General features: G+C 41.5%; 1 protein-coding gene across 5 annotated transcripts in view; it reads left to right on the forward strand.

Moving 5' to 3' along the window:
• The window catches only part of PARD6G (par-6 family cell polarity regulator gamma), a 116,619-nt gene extending 98,047 nt beyond the window's left edge, over positions 1-18,572 (forward strand). For all 5 annotated transcript variants that reach the window (XM_086894944.1, XM_086894953.1, XM_086894934.1 and 2 more), the window contains one exon: positions 15,806-18,572. In XM_086894944.1, coding sequence (XP_086751070.1) covers positions 15,806-16,665 — 860 coding nt within the window. In that variant the 3' untranslated portion in view covers positions 16,666-18,572. The remainder of the gene's footprint in view (positions 1-15,805) is intronic.
• Positions 18,573-18,585: the final 13 nt, after the last annotated feature.

The raw sequence follows: 18,585 nt of genomic DNA on the forward strand, positions 1-18,585 counted from the left end.
AGTTTGTACTCATGGTCACTTTCTTCCATTTGTGGCCTTAAGGAAAACATCGTAGAGACTTGCAATAATACACACAAATAAAAAGGCTTGAAAGGATGTGTATGTAGTCCATTGTCAGACAGTTTTAAAACTTCTTGGGGAGGGGTAAAGGTGACAAGATACATCTCCTGATTTCTGAATCAATGTAGTGGAAGGGATTTGCATCCTCATTTTTTGCAGACCACTTTGAAAACATGCAATTGTTGCATGTGATACTTGCGTATACAAGTGTCCAGCTTTCTATAAAGTGTTTGTTGTAATGAAGGCAGTTTGCATGCTTTGGAAAGAAGAAATCCTCTGAAGGTAATAGATCTGTTAGAAGTAGACAAAACCCAGCTTAAGGGTCTTGCTTCTTTACTACATTTTCTCTCAAGTGGCTGCTTAGTGGTATTCTCACAGCTTCCTAGCCAGCCTGTGGCGTGACATTCATCCTAACTATCATGCCATAAACTTGACTCTGTGCAGCTCCCTCACTGTCTGCTTCAAAGGTGCAGTCAAAGCATCTCCTTTAGCCCTTTTAAAAAGGAAACCTTTAGCTCAAGATGTGAAGAAGTCATGTGCGGAGTGTATTTTCCATGAAGTACGAAAGACTTCCTTAAGTGCACTGCTGAGTGTCTTTAGCACTGCTCATCAGGTAGCATGGTTTTAAATTGCTAGAGCTTATGGAATAAACTGATGTGATGAGAGCCCTTAATTCCTCAGTTTATTCTTAGCCTTAGCTACTAAATAAGTGCCACCTTGTACAGTATTAACCATCTCATTTGACACATAAGCAGTCAGTTGTTCAGTGCCTTGTTTTTTGGTATCTCCCTCAAAACTCAGTTTGACCAGTACAAAATAGCTTGGGTGGTGTTTGTTTTTTCCTAACCAGCTTGGTCACACCTTGCAAATTCTTGGTGATGGTCAACTGTAGCTGCTGAAATGCCTAAACCCTTCCTCAGGCTGTCAAAATCAATCAGCTTGACATCTCCCTACCTCACTCCTGTCTGTGCTGAGCTGCTGTGCTGTTGTCCTGTGGGTGCCCTGTGCCACCATGCCTGGCTCCTGTTTGTGAAGCCTTCCTCCTGCTTCCCAGAGATAGGACAAGGTGGCAGCTGCTCTGACCTTCTGCATTTCCAGTGTCCAAACCTCCTGCTCTGCTAAAGGCCTTGCAGAGATCAAGGACAATATGGTATTTAAAAGAATTCACCGCTTGGTGTGATTCTAGTATCTAGTATTCTTCTTCAGTGATAGGGATAACTTTTGAAGATCCCTAATTTTCAGACATATTAAACTGTAAATTACTTCTGAACTGGAAGTTTTATGACCTGTGAATTGGAGATTTGCTGTTAGCCACACTTAACTAAAAGTACCGAGACACGAGCTTGTTTAGGCTGGTAAACATAGCTGCTGCCTCACCAACTGGTGACATTATTTCCTTCTGGATAATCCCTGTTTGATGCAAATCACTGCCAAGGTATATAGAGTGACTCACTCCTTGTAGTGCTTCCAAGATGGAAATTCTAAAGTCTAAGCTTGGAGGTGACAATAGTAATATTTTTCACTTGTTAGGCTAGGGGTGAGCCCAAAGGGGACACATCCATATCCAGTAACTCCCCAGCTAGCGACTGTCTTTTGCTTACTGGGTGGATTTTTGTGAGGCTGGCTTTCTGTTTGGGAAATTTGCTCAGACAGGCTTGTAGTTTTAGGGAGGATTTTATGTTGCTCTTTGGCAGAAAGCTCCCATTGTGAAGGAGCTCGGGCTGACACTGCATAACGTGAGGAGTCTCCTACGCAGCATCCTCCCACAGCCTGCCAGCCTGAGAGCACAGCGCTGGCGCTCTGCGGAGCAGCGAGGAGAGCGCTGGGAGCTATTGGCTAACGTGATTATGAAGTTAGGAATCTCCTCCTCACTTCCTGTGCGCTTGTGTGTAATACAAGAGCAAGACTTTTTAATTAGCACAACAATCTGAAGCGAGTAAAAGAGCAGAGCTCAGCTAAAACAGTTTTCCCAGCTGTTTGGGCAAGCAGATGATGTGAAATCTGGCATGTTAACTTTACACTGGCCTTTGACTGATCTGACATGAGAGGCATAAAACCAAACAGGACAGTGGTGCTTTCCCAGGAGAAATATGTGTTACAAATGAGATTCTCCCTTCTATTGACTGGCTTTTTGATCTCTATGATTCCTAACTGGTCTTGAATGCCTTGCCACTCTCCACTATATTTCAGGTAGTCTTAGTATCAGGATTTTCCAGATTTTTATTTTCTGCAGACAAGCCCTTTCCCCAGTTTTCTTTCTTAAACTTTCAGTACTGTATCTGTGTATTAAAAAGTGGAGACTAAGAGTTCAAGTGGATTCCTTTCAACTAACATATCATTTGATTTTCCATGGTCGAAGGCCTGACTTGTGTGAAATGAGCTGATACAGACAATGGCAAGATGAGCTGTCTTGTGTAGAGTTTTAGTGTGATGTAGTTGTTAAATTGCATCCATGCAGAAGGAAAAACTGGGGCTGAGCAGATAAATATAATCAGCCTGGGTAAGGAAAAGAAGCCCAGGAAAAAAATTAAAATCCTACTTCTCTGTTTTATTTTATTTTTTTCTCACTGCAGCTCCCTCAATTAACATGGTGTTAGCTGCTAAGCTAAGGACAGGTGTTAACTTTGGAACTTGTTTAACCTGTCTTTTTGATGTTCTGTATCTGTCCTTCAGCATGGGAGGAAGCTCTGGGATCTTCCCAGTTTCTGCAGGAGGTGCTCTGCACTGATGATGCACAGGCGCTGCACTTTGGTCACTTGACCACCTTTAAGCATGTCCATAACACTTAATATAAGCACAGAAGAAAGAAACCTTCCTTAATCCTGAGAGTGAATTGTTGGTTCTTAATGTTGATCTCTACGCTGCAGCCGCAAAACTTTGTCAAGCTGGTAGACTGTAAATAAGATGTTCCAATTAGCTAGTGTGTTAATGAGCACATGTTAAAATGCAGAACAAGTTAGTGCTGAATGTTTGTATCCCCACCCCCCCCAAGAGCATCTTAGCAAGAAGGTATTTTAATCACATTAACCTCTGAGCCATTGTTTTATTTTATATAGCTATTTGTCTTAACTTTTCATGTCCTTGGAACGTTTTTCTTCTGAAGATGTAACACATCATTGAACAAAAATTCTTGTCTCGGTCACCATTTGGCTCCTATTGTGGGAATTTAGTATGGATTTAGTAATACTGCCTGATCTTATTATTAAAGATCTTGCCAATTCCTGATGCTGTCTAGCAATTTAAGTGAGGTGGGGAAAGACAGAAAAGGGACACTGGACTTTTGTCTAAAGAAAGCAGAAGGTGTTTTTAGTTCATTATTGTTTCATACGGGAGGCAAAGATGTGATCTGGCTGCTCACAGTAGTCCCCCGAGGGACTGGAGGTGGAGAAAGGTCTCAGAAGCAGACACAAGAAGTGGTGAGCCAAGGTTACTGCTAGCAGTTCGCTGTCTCTGGGCTGGGACACAGCTTGTGTCAAAGCTTGTCAGCTTAACAAGCGCTTGCCTTTTGTATGGAAAGGATGCTTCTGTTGAAAGCATTCTTGGAAACAAACTATGCAGTTTAATGAAAATAAGCCCTAACATACCTCATCTGTTCTTTCCTGCCTTTGAACCCTGCAAATCCCTCCTCTTTCCTTTAAAGCTTCTGGGCTTTGCGTAACCTCTGATGTATTCTCCAGGTTTTTAGTTTAACCATTTTAATGGGAGCTTAGTCTCCCGTGAACAGTAAACTTTTATTTTTAGCACTTCAGGATTTGCAGATGAAAAGGACTTTATGTAATTAGTTCTCTTATGTGGGATGCTTTTCTTTAAGGTGTCTTTTCTGGAACTTGAAATGGTAGTAAATCAGGAGGAGCAATTCCACACTAAGGAGCTGCACAGCAGTAATCTGGCCACAGCTAAATTTTCCAGCTACAGTAAAATTCGTGTCCTAACATACTTTGTGCACTTAGAGCAGGGATCAGGCTGTGAAGGCTGTATGTTCTGTCTGCCCCTACCCCCCCAACAATTAACAGGCAAATGTGGTCATGACTCAGTGTTGTTATCTCTTGTGTAACAGGAAAACTGAGATCATTAAGGGAATTCCCAGTGGCATGAATACTGGGTGTACCCGTGGCATTGGGAACCTCCGTTCATTGTGGTAGGAGATTGTTAGCAACAGAGATGAGGGCTGAACTTGAGCAGTGTCTGTGTTCAGCATCTCATCTCTGGAGCAGCCATGTCAGTCAAACCGTGAGCAGAAGTGCCATCACTTGCTGCTGCTGCTGGCAGAGTTATGCTTTCATTCAAAAAAACTTGTTTGAGTAGAAGCTGTCGGTCTGTATTTCTGTGTTTGGTGTAAATTTTCTAGTGAAATACATGGAGTAAGTGGTGCTACCAGGAGATACGTTGATGCTCACAGCTTCCAGCACTGATACTTGTTAAGAAGGCAAAATGCTTGCGTGAGGTCTGAATTATACTTAGTCAATAAAGTTTTCTTACATTTGAGCCAGTAAATGTCACCTTCACTTGCCACGTGTCATGTTTTGTTCTGATATGGAACCTGATCTAATTCTTAATTTCTGAATAATCGCTTCCTGTCTGCCACTCCCTTGTTTGTATCATGTGCTCATAGGAAGAAGCACTTCTCTAAAGGAAAAAGTGCACCAGCCACAAGCTTACCACACTCACATAATGATGGAGCATCACAAAAGTTGGAAGAAAGAAGCCAGGTTTTAAGCAGTGTAAACACAGGTAGTGTAGTTGGGATTTTTTTCCCTCCTGTTTGATTTTTCAGTGTTGCAGATCAGTGCTTAATGTTTTAGGGAAAGAGAAACTTCACGGTCCAGTTAGTGGTCATCTGTGGCATAAGCCTCTCAAGTATGCAGGTGCTGTGAGTGTCAGCAGGTCTTGGGGACTCTCCTCAGGTGCAAAGTTTGTCCAAGCTGCAGCCTTTAATTACTTTGTGTACATAATTGGGTATGGAGCTGTAGCCAGTGATGGAGAAAAGAATATAGCATTATAGAAATGTTACAGAAATCACTTAGCCAGTAACTCTACACAGCTGATCCTTCTGCCTGAATCACCATGATCCTTTAAGTAAGGATTTAAGCAAGCTTCTAAGTAAAACATGCAGTTTTTACTGACAGAATTGGAGATGAGAGTTAAGGGCCTCTCACTTTCTGATAATGTCCAGGAAAGGTTATTACTAATCTAACATTAAAAGTAACAAGTTGATTTTGTTTTAAGCAAGTAACAAGTTGATTTTGTTTTAAGCAGTGGAAGCCACGGTTCTTGTAAGTTAGGCAAGGCTTCATTTCTGTTTTGAGGAAGAGGGGTGGAGACATTGCTGTAACCCTCTTGCCTCATGGCGTTCAGGCAACAAAGGAAAGGAGGGGGGTGATGTGCTACTGTAGCCCAGGTAAGGGCCACCATTGCAGCAGGGGTTATGGGATCCACAGAGTGTTGTGTCCTATATGCAAACCAGTGTGAAGACCACAGGGATTATGATAAATATCACACTGAGAACCTGTGAGATGGATTATTTTTTTTCCTTTAAAAATCTACTGTTGTAATTGGGGGGGGGGGGGGAAGAAGAAAATATGTACTGTGGGGCCTCTTCCTCCACCAAGATGAGCAGCATGTCCTTGGCTCTGTAGGGAGGCTGTACATGAGGCAAAGTCAGGCAGCCCTCCTTGGACTGATTTTTCTTCATGCCTTCCTTAGCTTGTGGGCAGGGGCTTGGGGTACACCAGTAGCAGTGTTCAGCTGGGGGGAAGCATGTGGGGATGGGGTTGACATTTTTTTTTCCCAAGCAGGGAGTTCTTCCCAGCCTCTCTCTGTTGAGCACATTGGCTCTGCACTGCCTGGCACACAGAGGCTGGGCCTCTACAGGAGCAACTGAGCTCTAGAGAAAAGTCTCCTTTGCTTCTGCCCTCATGGTTATTCAGGAAAATTCTATCTTTGTGCTCTGCAGGCAGCCTTTACTGCTTTGCAACCTGTCCTCAAGGAAAGAGGGCTTCCTGGCTTTTGCTTTGTTCATAACCGGGAAGATGATTATTTCCATTTGTGAGACGAGCAGCCACGTCCTCTGAAGGGGGAAGAGTGCCAGCAACTTGGGGAAGTGTTACAGGTGCAGTTTGAATTGTAGTAGACTGGGCTCTTGTCCTTGCTTCTCCTCTGCATTAGAAAACCAAACATCAAATATATTTATATAGTAGGTGTTTGCAACTTTTCTGCTTTGCACCAGCAGCACTTTGAAGTTGCTCCTCCCTTGTCCCCCACCACCTGAGGAGCCCACGATTTTGCTTCACTTGCTGATGCTCCTTTTCAGTGCCGTCATCTCCGTGTGGGACGCGTGGGTTGCGCTGGCCGGACTCCTCAGCGTGGATGGTGACTGGCTCAGACCTGCTTCTGCCAGGGCTCCATGCCGCTCCTTCTCCTCCTGCCCGCGGGCTTGGTCCTGCCTGCTGCGGCCTGCTCCAGCCTGGGGAACAGGGGGCTGGAAAACATGTCTCTGCAGGGGCAGTGCCGCCTGTTCCTGCCCCACCAGAACACAGGAGATAAGCTGTCTGGGATTCCCACAGTCCCACCGGCCAGGAGGGCATCCCGGTGCATCCGGGAGGCCACAGGTGGAGGCAAGAGCCTGCCAGCGCCGTAGGGCCCGGGGCATCCGGGGCAGCGGCTGTGTGGGGCTGATGAGAGGGTGCAGCTGTCGGGGCTGGCCACGACCGCTGTTTATCTTGTGACTAACCTGACTCCAGCCAGCAAAGTTTGGGAGGCTCCCAGAGGTCGTGACTTAAAAGACAAGTGTTGTAATTAATTTCTTATGCCACGCTTGTTTTGAAGCCTTTTTAATTCCATGATAAGAGGCAGAATCTGGACTTCATTTACAATCCGCTGTGTTGGAGGCAGGAACCAGAAAAATGCTTTGTGAAGCACTGCAAATGTTTTTCTCTCCATCCCCCACCTTTGCAGGATGTATGTGGTATTATCACACCACAACAGTGAAGCTATAAAAACATTATTGTATCCTTCTTTTTGAAGAGAGAAAGCACAAACTTAGAAAAAAATTTAACTGCATAAAACCACATCTTTCTCTGAGAAAATCTGGTAGCAACTTCAGAACACTCCAGGATAAAGAGTGTGGAGGAAATTGCCTTTATTTCTTTGAGACTTATATTTTCATTAAATATGAACTTCTCCACAGTTTGATGATTTTTTTTTTTTTTTTTTAGTTATTTTTACTGGGAATTTAAAAGAATATGTGAAAAAGCATTTCCTAGCTTGCCTGTGTGAACTAGCTTGGGATGAATAAGGTGTTACTCAGCAAAAGAATGCGTGAGAAAGAATTACTTCAGAACAGAAAACAGTCTTTTTAGTTCCTTTAGTAGTATGCCACAGATTTAATGTTTTCTGCTGTTGAATATCTCTATTGCTGCCTTTGAATAAGTGCTCCCACTTCTGGGACATCGTTTCATTCCAAGAAGAAAAACTGCTTGCATGCTACAGAAACATGATTAGCAGTTAGCTGAGCAGGGGGAAATAAAAGAATCTTGATCCTTATCAGTTTTGCTTTTGGCTATGGAGAGAGGATCACCCTAGACTGGAGAGGAGGAGAGCACCTGGCAGAGAAGGAGTGCATAAGTGGCAAACAGTAGCAGAAGGGAGTGTGAGGTACCACACTGGTTTTGGGTTCCCTCGGGTGAGCCACAAGCTGTGTTAGCTGATAATGGAGGTCCTGCCTTCCTGGCATGGCTCACCTCTGTTGGCTGTTGAAATGATCTTTGATGCTGATCAAGTTACCTCTGAACAGTGGAAAAGGCTGTGTTTTAATATTTTCGTCTGTAGGATGATGGTTCTGATCAGGTTTAGTATTGCAGCCCTTAAAAATAATTTTCTTTCACCTATGGCTGTGTAAATAATCTCATCATGAAAATATGCCACCTTTATTTTCTGCTGCCTGATGTTGCACTGCCTTTCCAAGCTACATTTGAAGCTTCTCCTGAGACTAGTATGAAACAAAAAAATTGTTTCTTTTCAGAGGTATAAAATTTGTATTCTGAATTCATGTGATCCTGAGGTGATTTTTTTATATTACTTTTGGTTTTTCCAAATATTGCAGCAATGAAAAATAGAATTATATTCTCCTGAATTTGCTCTTTTGCTCAGTCTGTAAACATTTTGTGCATTCTACACTTAGACTTGTGTAAGAAGTAATATTTTTCTACTACCAATTGGGAAACTGTTATATTCAATATTCACTTGATAAAATTTACCACTTTTTGTGTCATTAATGAGCTTTTTATTGTATCTGTGCTGGCAGAGTCATGGTAGTTTTGTCTCTCATTTTGTTTCGCAAAACACACACGTTTTCTATGGGAAAAAGAGATTCCTTTAGGAAATCATTTAGAAAAATGCCTGTTTGAGGGAGCAAATGGTGCTCCCCTCAATTGCCTGACATGAATGAATAGGATGTTGTTTGCAGGTGAAAAAATGAGTAGTTGAAATAGAATAATTGAAGGTTGCTTTTTAATAACTTTAAATCTTAAAGTTTGTAATGATGACTTGCTGAACAGATTGTATGAAATTATCGGTTGGAGAGGGTGGTTTTGAGGATGATTTTTTTTTTTTTTTGGTCCCCCCCCAAACATCTTTGAATAGGATTGGTAGCCCTCCCATTTTGATACCATCAGCTGAGTGAATACACTTGTTGATGGTTGCTGGGAGTTGTTGAATACATGGTGATAGGCTTCTTTTGCCAGGCCAGCAGGAGAGCTGTTTACAGATGATGCTATTCCTCTCTGCACCCAGTATTGCTGCTGGGTGTCCTCCCTGCTGGCTGTCCTGGGAAGCCATCTCAGCATCAAAACCTCCTGGGCAGCACCTGTGACCTGGGACGAACATAATAATGATTAATATCTGAGAAGTGCAGCAGAAACATCAGACTCCTCCCAACTTCCGACTGATCTCCTGCAGGAAGTGGGAAAGATTAACTAATACTTAAAAAAAATTCAGCAATGAAGCCAAAGCTGAAAGCCCACAATTTTCTGCTGCTGCAGTTACGTAATCTTGGCATAATGTGGTTTGTGGAAAGCAGCAAGGGGGGAAAGGCTGTTGTTTCTGGCATGTTTTAGGATAGAAGAGAAGTCACATATCAAACTTAGAGGAAGAAAACCCTGACAATCCTAGTAATCACTATCTGCACATCCACTGTAATATTTGGGAGTCCAATAGTTGGCTTATGGGACAGTTTGGAGAGCTGGGTTTTGATGTTTCTGAGGACAAGGGTAACTTTGGGAGTACGTGCCTGGGTGCTTACTTATATTTGGTAGCACCTGTCTCTTCCAAAGCCCTCACTTCTTTCATGGGATGAACTTTCAGGTTGTACCTCTGCTCCATTGAGCAGGGCTGGGAGTCAAAAACGAGGGCCTCCAACTGAGAAAGGAAGAGATTCAGCAAGGGAACAGTGGCCTCTGATGACAAGCAATGAGAAGTGCAGGAGGCCCTGCCAGCAGTGCAGGCTAAAGTCCCGAGGAATTGATTGTCTCCATCCTCAAGGCAGCCAGCATAAAAATGTTTTTTATACATGTCCAACACTGTAAAGAAACAGAGATTAATGCAATTCTAGTTTTGACTGATGTAACATGCTAAACCCAAGAACAAAATAACATTTACCGTCTTGAAACAACATGTTATATATATATATGATATATATAATATATATGTATTATAGATTGTGTTAGATTTTAATCCTAAACCTATTGATGAACACTTCCTAAGTAGGAAGGCAAATTTATCTCTCTATTACTGACTAAATCACTGGAGAAAGAAGGTTGCCTTTTGCAAAACTGCAGTTTATTGGGCATAGTTCCTGCTTCAAAAGTCCTGTTGAATGTTAATGATAAACTATAACATTTAGGAGGTCTTCTAAATGTTGATGAGATTGTGTCCAGTTTCTTCTGATACAGTGATATGAAGGGAGAGAGATGAATGAGTATTCATATGTGGGATACATTGCTTGATTTTTGACAGAATAACAGCTACAACTACTTTACCTGCAGTGTGTTTTTTTGGTTTGGTTCACCCAGAGGTTGCTGGCAGCAGTATGGCTGAATTTTTTCTTAAATATTCCTAAAACACATACAATGCAATGTTAGCATTCAGATAACCTTCTTTTTCCCGCCATTAAATACTCCTTGATGAGCAGTATTGGCACTGGTCCTCCCCCCAGGTCATAGTTCATTTTGTATCTGTTTCCTCTTAAAATCCCTTTGCATGCAGTCAGCCTTACAGACCATAAATGAGAGACTGCCAGCTTATTTGCTGTCTGATTGCTTTCGCAAATGCTTCTGGTGTTGATCTTTCTGAGAAAATAGAAAGTGATTTCAGTTTCTGTCAAAAATGGACAGTGTTTTGTAGCTGGGACACAGAAAGGTAGAAGGGTTCAACATGACAGGTTCCCTTGAAGTGGCTTTATGACTGCTGCTGATTTGAATGCTCAGTAATAGAGATCTGTTGGATGGAGGGGTTACCCTTCACTATTAATGACTCATTGGCCTCCTTCCCAAGCTGCCTGAAGTGCCGCTCTCCCTAGTGGAAGTAATTTTGTCTTTGAAGTACTTTCCAGAGCTGTCAACTAATGTTCCACAGTTCCCAGAGGAAATAATAAGCCATGAGTGCATGTACACTGAAAATGTAGAGTCTGAAATGAACTGTTCCTATAGGAGCCTGGCAGTCTGCTTCTCTGTGGAATTCAGCTTGTTTATACAATCTTATCTGGCTAAGCTTTGGTATTTTATCTGGCAGGCAGTTCCTATGAAAAGCAGCTGTCCAAGCAGTGGGAGTGGTGCTCCTGGTGGTTTTTTTCAGAAGGTCTATAATTTCTTGTTTCATGTAAATTACAGAAATACAATACTCTCTTGGCTACAACCAAAGGCTCTAAGCAGTTTTTTTAGCCTTAGAAATAGCCTTTTAGTATTCTCAGCTGATATGTCCTGTGTGACTTAATGATAGGATTTATGATGCCCACTAGGAAGGTGTAAGGTGTCCTGTAATGCCACAGGCTAGCTACAGAACTGTTAGAAGAACACCTCAAAGTTATCAGTTTTACAGGTATGTTTTTAACCACCACCATCACCATTGTCAAGAAACTGAGCACAGTCTCCATCTCTGCATGAAGAGATGTCTAACAGAAAGGGGTAAGCAGGTAGTGACAATACTATTAAAAAAAAACCCCAAAGCACCCCACTAACCAAACACATAATAACAGAAAAGACTCATCCAAAATATTTCAGATTTTGTGTAACTCAGTAATAGAGAAAACATTTCTTCAAATGTACTGAAAGCTGAAGCTTTTGGAGAAAAGAGTGGCTATTGAGTGCCTACAGAAGAGTTTGAGGTATTTTTTGTGTAGTTTTGGGTTGCAGATTCAAGTAAGAGAGAATTGAAAACGTCAGGAGTTCTTCTCCAACTGTGGCAAATTATGTTCTTCATCTCTTCTTACAGGAACAGTACTTTCAGTCAGAAGCAAATTATGGGCACAGGTAAAATTCAGTCCAAGTCTTCTAAAGTTTAGTGGTTATTCAAGATTATCCATCTAGTTCATAGTGCATTTTATCTGAAAACACTGCATCTTGTAGATTAAAGTGATCCATACGATCTGGCATATTCCGAGAAATGACGGACATAGTCAAGACCTAAAAGGCTAATTCTCCCTCTGTCACCTGTATGTAAGTAACATTTAACTCTGGCCTCCTTTGAGACATAAGAAAATATGACACCCTGTAACATTCAGTGCTTTAAGCATTGTTCAGATGTGCCGTTTGGTGACTCACTCCTCCTCTGCTATACATGCAGAGTTCTGTAGACCCCTTTTGTTCTGCAAAAGGGGAATTTGATATTGCAACAAATGAAAAATGAGCTCTGTCTGGTTCCATATGGTACATTCTGGTCTTGCCTGAGACCTGGCATCAAGCACAGTCCATTTCTTTAGCTGAAATGGCCTTCCTGCTTGAAATCATGTATGGTGAGAAACACAAAACCTAACAAGTTGCTGACCTTCATTAAAATTGTGTCATTATAAATTATGCACTGATACAGTTTCCATTTCAGTCTGACACATACCACCTGAGCAGTTTAGTACTGGAAATGAGTAGTGCACCATTGTGTGACCACCCCATAGTTGATAAAAGTGAATGATGTTCAGGGGTGGCTAACTTCTCCCAGTTCCCTTGTGAAGAAGGAGATTTTATTTTCATTGTGGTGTGGGGATTGATGACTTTCTGCTGCCACAGCAACAATTGGTGTTAAACTTCAGTCGAGATACTTTGCTTTATTCCTGCAGCAAGAGTAGTAGTTTTAAATAACATTGTGAGTGTAGCTGTTATGTTGTAAAAGATGGTTTTGTTTTGTTTTACTTTTTTTATTTTAAGGTGATGTCTCAAGTGAATGTAACCACTAGAGAGCAGGTTACCTTGAATTCAAGTAATGTGATAATGCCTGTATGGTCAAAGAGCATGTATTCTGAACTTCAAATTTTTTCTAGAAAATAAAGTTAGTATTTTTTCTTAAAAACTCTTCAAATTAGCTCTCATTTCTCCAACCTGTAATAGCTTTTAACAGTTTTTACCTGTTACAATTAGATTTCATCTTTCTTGTATAGAATCCCATTTATAGTCAGAGTTGGAAACTGCTTGGCACTGTTTTAAAGCAAAATCTCCAGTCATCGGCAGGACATGTACTGAATTTTTTAACATGGTCCAGCCCTGTAATACTAAACCCTAGAACAGTCAGTGGTCCCACACTGAAGGTAACCTGCATCACTTGTAATATAATCCCTGCTCATGCCTGGTTTGTGTTTGGAGGAAAAAGTTAGCATTTTTGTGGTGAGATGGGCTTTTTGTTATTAAAGGAGGTGGTTGTTTTGAAGCTGTTCAGAGGTTAGGAATGCTGGCAGTCATCTGGGGAGACTGGTTAGTGGGCTGAGCATAGGTGAGGAGGTCACAGGCACAAAACAACCACTTCTTTTGTGCCAGTACTCTGCTGTTGGTTCAGCTCAAGGGAGGTGCTTCAGAAATTACTTATGTCTGTTAAGAGGGCCATCATACTTCTGTGACTGTGCTACTTTATCATCACAAACTTGCATCTTGTGAGAATTAACTCTCTAGGTTGTTAATTTAAGGGAAAGAAAACAGTTTTGTCAACAAATACTCAGAGATTAATTATTTGGTAAAGCTTTTGCAAGTTTGCCCTGAAGTAATTAAGTGTTAATATACTAACAGAGAGAGAGAAGGAGGTAACAGCTACCTGTGTGCTTCCAGGGGATAGATGGCTAACCAGGACCTGTGTTTCATTTTACCTGCACAGCAATGAACTGTACTGACCTGCTAATTTTCTGAGCCTTTAAGGAATATAGGTTTTGTTTCAAGCTTTTTTTGCCAGTACTCCTAGAGACAGTCTTAAAAGCATAAACCCATGTGTAATTTGAAGTGGCATCTTAAACTGAAAATTTCTGATAAAGGTTCTCTTGGACCTTAAGGCACAGCAGTACTATTCTACAGCACTGTATTTCAAGTAAGGAAGAATTTGAATTCTAGATCTGAAGTGCCAAGTTGTTTTCATAGAACTGTCACAGAAATTTATCAGCGAATTGTAGGGGTGAGCTGGGCACAGTGTTGGAAACTGTGGTGATGAACGATATCTCTTGTGCCCCCATACTTTACAAGGAAAAATACTTGTTGTGAACCTTTGGAATCATCCATCAGAAGTAGCTGAATGTAGATGGTGATCCTGGTAAGAAGACAAATCATACCTGGCTTTGGCTGCAGTAATTGGCTACTGTACTCAAAAGAGTAGTCACTGCACTGACTGTTCACCAGGTGGAGTTAAGAAGGTGCTATCACAGTCACTGTTTTGGCTGTGAATACCCCTCCAGAAACCACTTGGGAGCTTCTTGTGTTTGGGTGATTTTAAGGACTTCCAATCCTGTGCCTCACCGGTCTAAAATAACACAACAGGGCCTGTGCAGCTGCTACAGCTCTGAACATCCTAGGAGGAGAGAGAAGAGGTGAATGTCAGGTTAAACACAACAGATTTGTGCAAAGAATATCTTCATTTCACAGAAACTTTTTCTTTAGGATGACCTTCCAGCTGCCTTGTGATGTCCTTAGGGTTACTATAGCCAGTGTAAATAAGTTATAGGAGAATGCAGAAATAGTCTTTCAGAAGTTTTTTAATTTTTTTTTTCCAGCCCAAAGGGCTGTATAAGATCACTGTATAACTTAGACTGGATGGGACCACCTCTGGAGTCCAGCTAATCTAACAACCTGCCCTGAGGTTCAGTTAGATCAGGTTGCTACTGACCACTTTTTTTTAGTGTCCTTTAATTAGAGTAACTTAATGTCACTTAATTTAAGTCAGTCAATAATACGTCTTGAAAGTGGGCTTGAAAATGAAACCTTGCAAAACATAAAATTGCAATTATAAGCTTGTTTTTACTAACACCCTTTTTCCCCTTATCACGTAGAGGTATTGTCTTACTCTTTTAAACATTGCTACGCAAGGTTAATTTGTCGGAGAAGCAATTTTCTTAGTGGCAGTTCTGTAATTGCACTTTGTATGGCACTGCTCCTCTTCAACAGGAGAATAAACTGAAAGTCTGTTAATTTATCTGAAAAGTATGCTTAAACTCCTGGTGAAATAACTTTCCAGCTAGTGCATGGTTCATGTTTAAAATATGCACAGTACTTTTATTGTGAGATGCAGTGATGCAATTTTGTACACTAACAACTTAATGATTTAAGTATTTTTTTAATGCAAAGCATAACATGAACTTCTTATATGGAATAACTTGGTTTACCTGGATGAATTAAGGGTGATCACTTTCCCCATGCCCTTGAGATAACTGCTACAGAGAATGAAATATTTAAACAATTCCTTAAACTGCAGACCGCAGAAAGGTATTTTCCTGTGAATCTTGCTCTCAAAGGCAGGAATGTGTGTGAATCCACGTCCATTCTGCAATCCCTAGCATACAGACTAAGCAAAGGAGTTTCCTCCTACCTGCTTCTCTTTCTGCCAGGCTGCTTGCTTACACTGTACCTTTCTTTTATCTGGCACTTTTTATTGCTGTCAAGTTCAGCTGATCTGAAGTAAAATACTCCAGAGTGAAAAGTGATGTACCAAGAGATGCACATTAACAAAGCTCCTTTAGTAGAAAAGCCTAGGCTGAAAACATACCTAACTACTCTCCTGCACTCTTGCTTTCATCTTAGGTACATCTTTGTACCTAAGGTTAAGGCAGTGTATTGGGTATTGAAATACTCCCCAGTTTAGACTTTTAGGTTAGGAATGCATATATGCTCCTTGCCCACTAGAGTAAAATTGTGTAAAATACAATCTAGCTCTAAAAATACAGTCTCACATCCAAGATGTTGTATCAGGCTTGCAGCAGGAATTGCCTTCTGCACAGCTGACAACAAGAGTTGAGAATCAGAAGTCTCTTTTCTCCAAAACAGGGGAGAAATATGGGGAGTCATTGTAAACAATTAATTCATTTTGAGTGTTGTGCTGGTGGACATAAAGTGAAACCAAGATTAGAATAAATGAAATAATTCATTTTATTTTTCCCATATTAGTATTATTTTTTAAATACTATTATTTTTATTTCCATAATACGATTAGTGCCTTCACTGAACCAACTGGGGGAGAAAAATGCCCTGCAGATTGAATTATTCTGTTTGATACATTGGTACTGTCTCTCTTTCAGATGAAGTGGACTACAGCAATTTTGGGACCAATACGCTGTCGAGGAAGAAGAAGGCTCTGGTGACACTGCGCAATGACAACCTCCGCCGGCGTCCTCACATCAACATTAGCATGCCTCATGATTTTAGACCAGTGTCTTCCATAATCGATGTGGACATTCTCCCTGAAACACACAGGAGAGTGAGGCTGTATCGACACGGGTGTGAGAAACCCTTGGGATTTTACATTCGTGATGGCACCAGTGTAAGGGTGACTCCTCACGGACTGGAAAAAGTACCCGGCATCTTCATCTCCCGTATGGTTCCTGGTGGCTTGGCAGAGAGCACAGGCTTGCTGGCTGTGAATGACGAAGTCCTGGAAGTCAATGGCATTGAAGTAGCAGGAAAGACTCTTGACCAAGTCACAGACATGATGATTGCCAACAGCCATAATCTCATTATCACAGTCAAGCCAGCAAACCAGAGGAACAATATTATTCGGAGCAGTAGGATGTCTGGTAGCTCTGGTCAGTCTACAGACAGCACTGCGAGTCACCATAGCTTGCCTACATCCCACGTTCTGCAGAACTTCCACCCTGATGAAATGGAGAGTGACGAAGAGGCTGACATTGTCATCGAGGGTGGTCTGGAGCCACAACACATTCCTAAACTGCACAGCCTTACTTCCAGTAGCCTCTCTCGAATCAATGGCAGCAGCCTTAGCCACAGACTTCAAAGGGACCTGGTGCTCAACAACAACTCTGGCCGAGAAAGCAACGGCAACATCCACAAATTACTCAGTTCCTTAAAAACTGATCCCCGACACAGTCTGGTTATCCCCAGAGGAGGTATCGAGGAGGACGGAACAGTCATTACACTTTAGTAGCAATTTCTGCAATTCTCCTTACAGTCTTAAGTGCCAATTGGGACAATCGACTCGTGCAACACGTGCACAAAACAGGGAGCTGATATTCTCACAGACCTCACGGGTGCAGGAAATTGTTGCTTTCTAGGAAACGTGGCATCTGGAGTTAGACATAAAACTGTTATGCACTGCAAAATTTGTCAGGAGAAATCCAGAGTGCAAAACCTGGTTTATGTCCCGGCCCTGAAGTGAGAACACAAATTTGTTTTAGTTGGTATAAACGTAAGCAGTCTGACAGGCTACCCATGGCAGTGTTATATACTCGGGTTTGAATGCATGGGTAGATGTATTTATACATGCATGTATATGAATTAGATTTTAATAGTAACAGACATGTCTATTTGAAGTGGAACATGGTTTTCTTCTAACACCAGCTAAGGACAGAGTGCTTCTTAATAGCCATCCCGTCGTCTCCTGTTCCATACAGCCCTTCCGCCGACTTGTTTACACCGTCTTCTCAGCGTTATGTCTAATCCAGACGAGCTCTGTAAAAGCAGCCGTTTCCTATTCCGGTGGTAACAGCGCTCGGGAGACGCTGCAGACACATTTTCCAAAGGAAACGATAGCAATCTCTATCCGTATAAACCCGCGTGTTCCCCGCCGTGGCCGCGGCTGCCGGGCCATGGGCCCCACCTGCCGGCCGGCGGGGGCAGCGCCGCGGCCGCCTTGTATTCTCTCACCATATTTATTAGTTAATACCTCCTTGTTTTGTTTGTTTGGCTTTTTTTTGGTTTGTTTCTTTGTTTTTTTCACCCCTCCCCGCATCATCTCTGTTTGTTCAGAATCATGGTTCGTGTGAGTTTTTAGGCATGCAGGCCTCAGAGCTGACAGAGGTCCTTGCTGTACCTTTGGGGCAATCCACAAGGTCTTTCCTTGACAAGAGATTTCCCTGTGGAGAGGAGGGATGCTGACTGACTCTCAAGCCTAACTTAGAATAATTCTGTTACCTTTGGGCTCCTACAGTAATAAAGCTTTATGTCTGCACAGGACTTCTGGAAAGTTAAAATATACTGGATATTTGGGAAGGTCAGACACCTTTGCTGGGTGGCCAGGGGGCTAGTGAGTGACCAGTGACTGTTGAGTCAGTACCTGTCTGCTTCTGGAAACACCATGAGTTTTATCAAAGTGGTCTAATCTAAAATATTTTGTTATATCTTGATCAGTGTAAGGAACAAAATATAAATGTTTTTAAATGTATTTTTCTACTTTTAGCTTGTGTCATTTGCTCTTTGTTTTTAACTTTGTAGTACATTAAAGCTTTTTTTATATGGTGGAATAGACATTTCTTAAATATTTTATGAACACAAAAATTCAGGAGTCTTGGTTTGGAAAAATTACATTCCGTTTTGGAATCTGTAATGGCTGGAAAAAGGATGTGTGGACTAATTCATTGTTGCTAATTTAGAATACCTGTGGAACAACCAGTCTTCTGCTCATGGTTAAATATCTTTGGGACATTGAACTTAGTTTATTTCTTTTAGATTTGCTTTAAGAATTTATTTTAAAAGTCTTTCACTTACTCTAATTAAAACTTTTCTAGGTATCAAAGCAGCTATAGAGCTGTACGTATTTTTCACAGCACAGTAAGAATAGAACATTGATCCTGTTCGTCTTAAAACTGTGTTTGTACTTTACCAAAGGTTTTCATTAAAAAAAAAAAAAAATCATCAGATTATTGGTGCAGTAAAAAAAATGAATTAGCTGGATATGCTTCAGTCAATCAGATCATCTTATCCAGAAAAAATTGTTACACCTTAAATAAGACTACTTTTATGAATAAGTGGATTTGTCTGGCTGAAGTTACTCATTTTACCTTAGTTAACTGATGAAAATGTGACCTTGTCTGCAATAAAATGTTCACTGTCTGTCTTCTACTCT

The sequence above is a fragment of the Cyanistes caeruleus genome, chromosome 1 (genome assembly GCF_971803275.1).
Source record: "Cyanistes caeruleus chromosome 1, bCyaCae1.hap1.1, whole genome shotgun sequence".
In the NCBI taxonomy this organism is placed as follows: Eukaryota; Metazoa; Chordata; class Aves; order Passeriformes; family Paridae; genus Cyanistes; species Cyanistes caeruleus.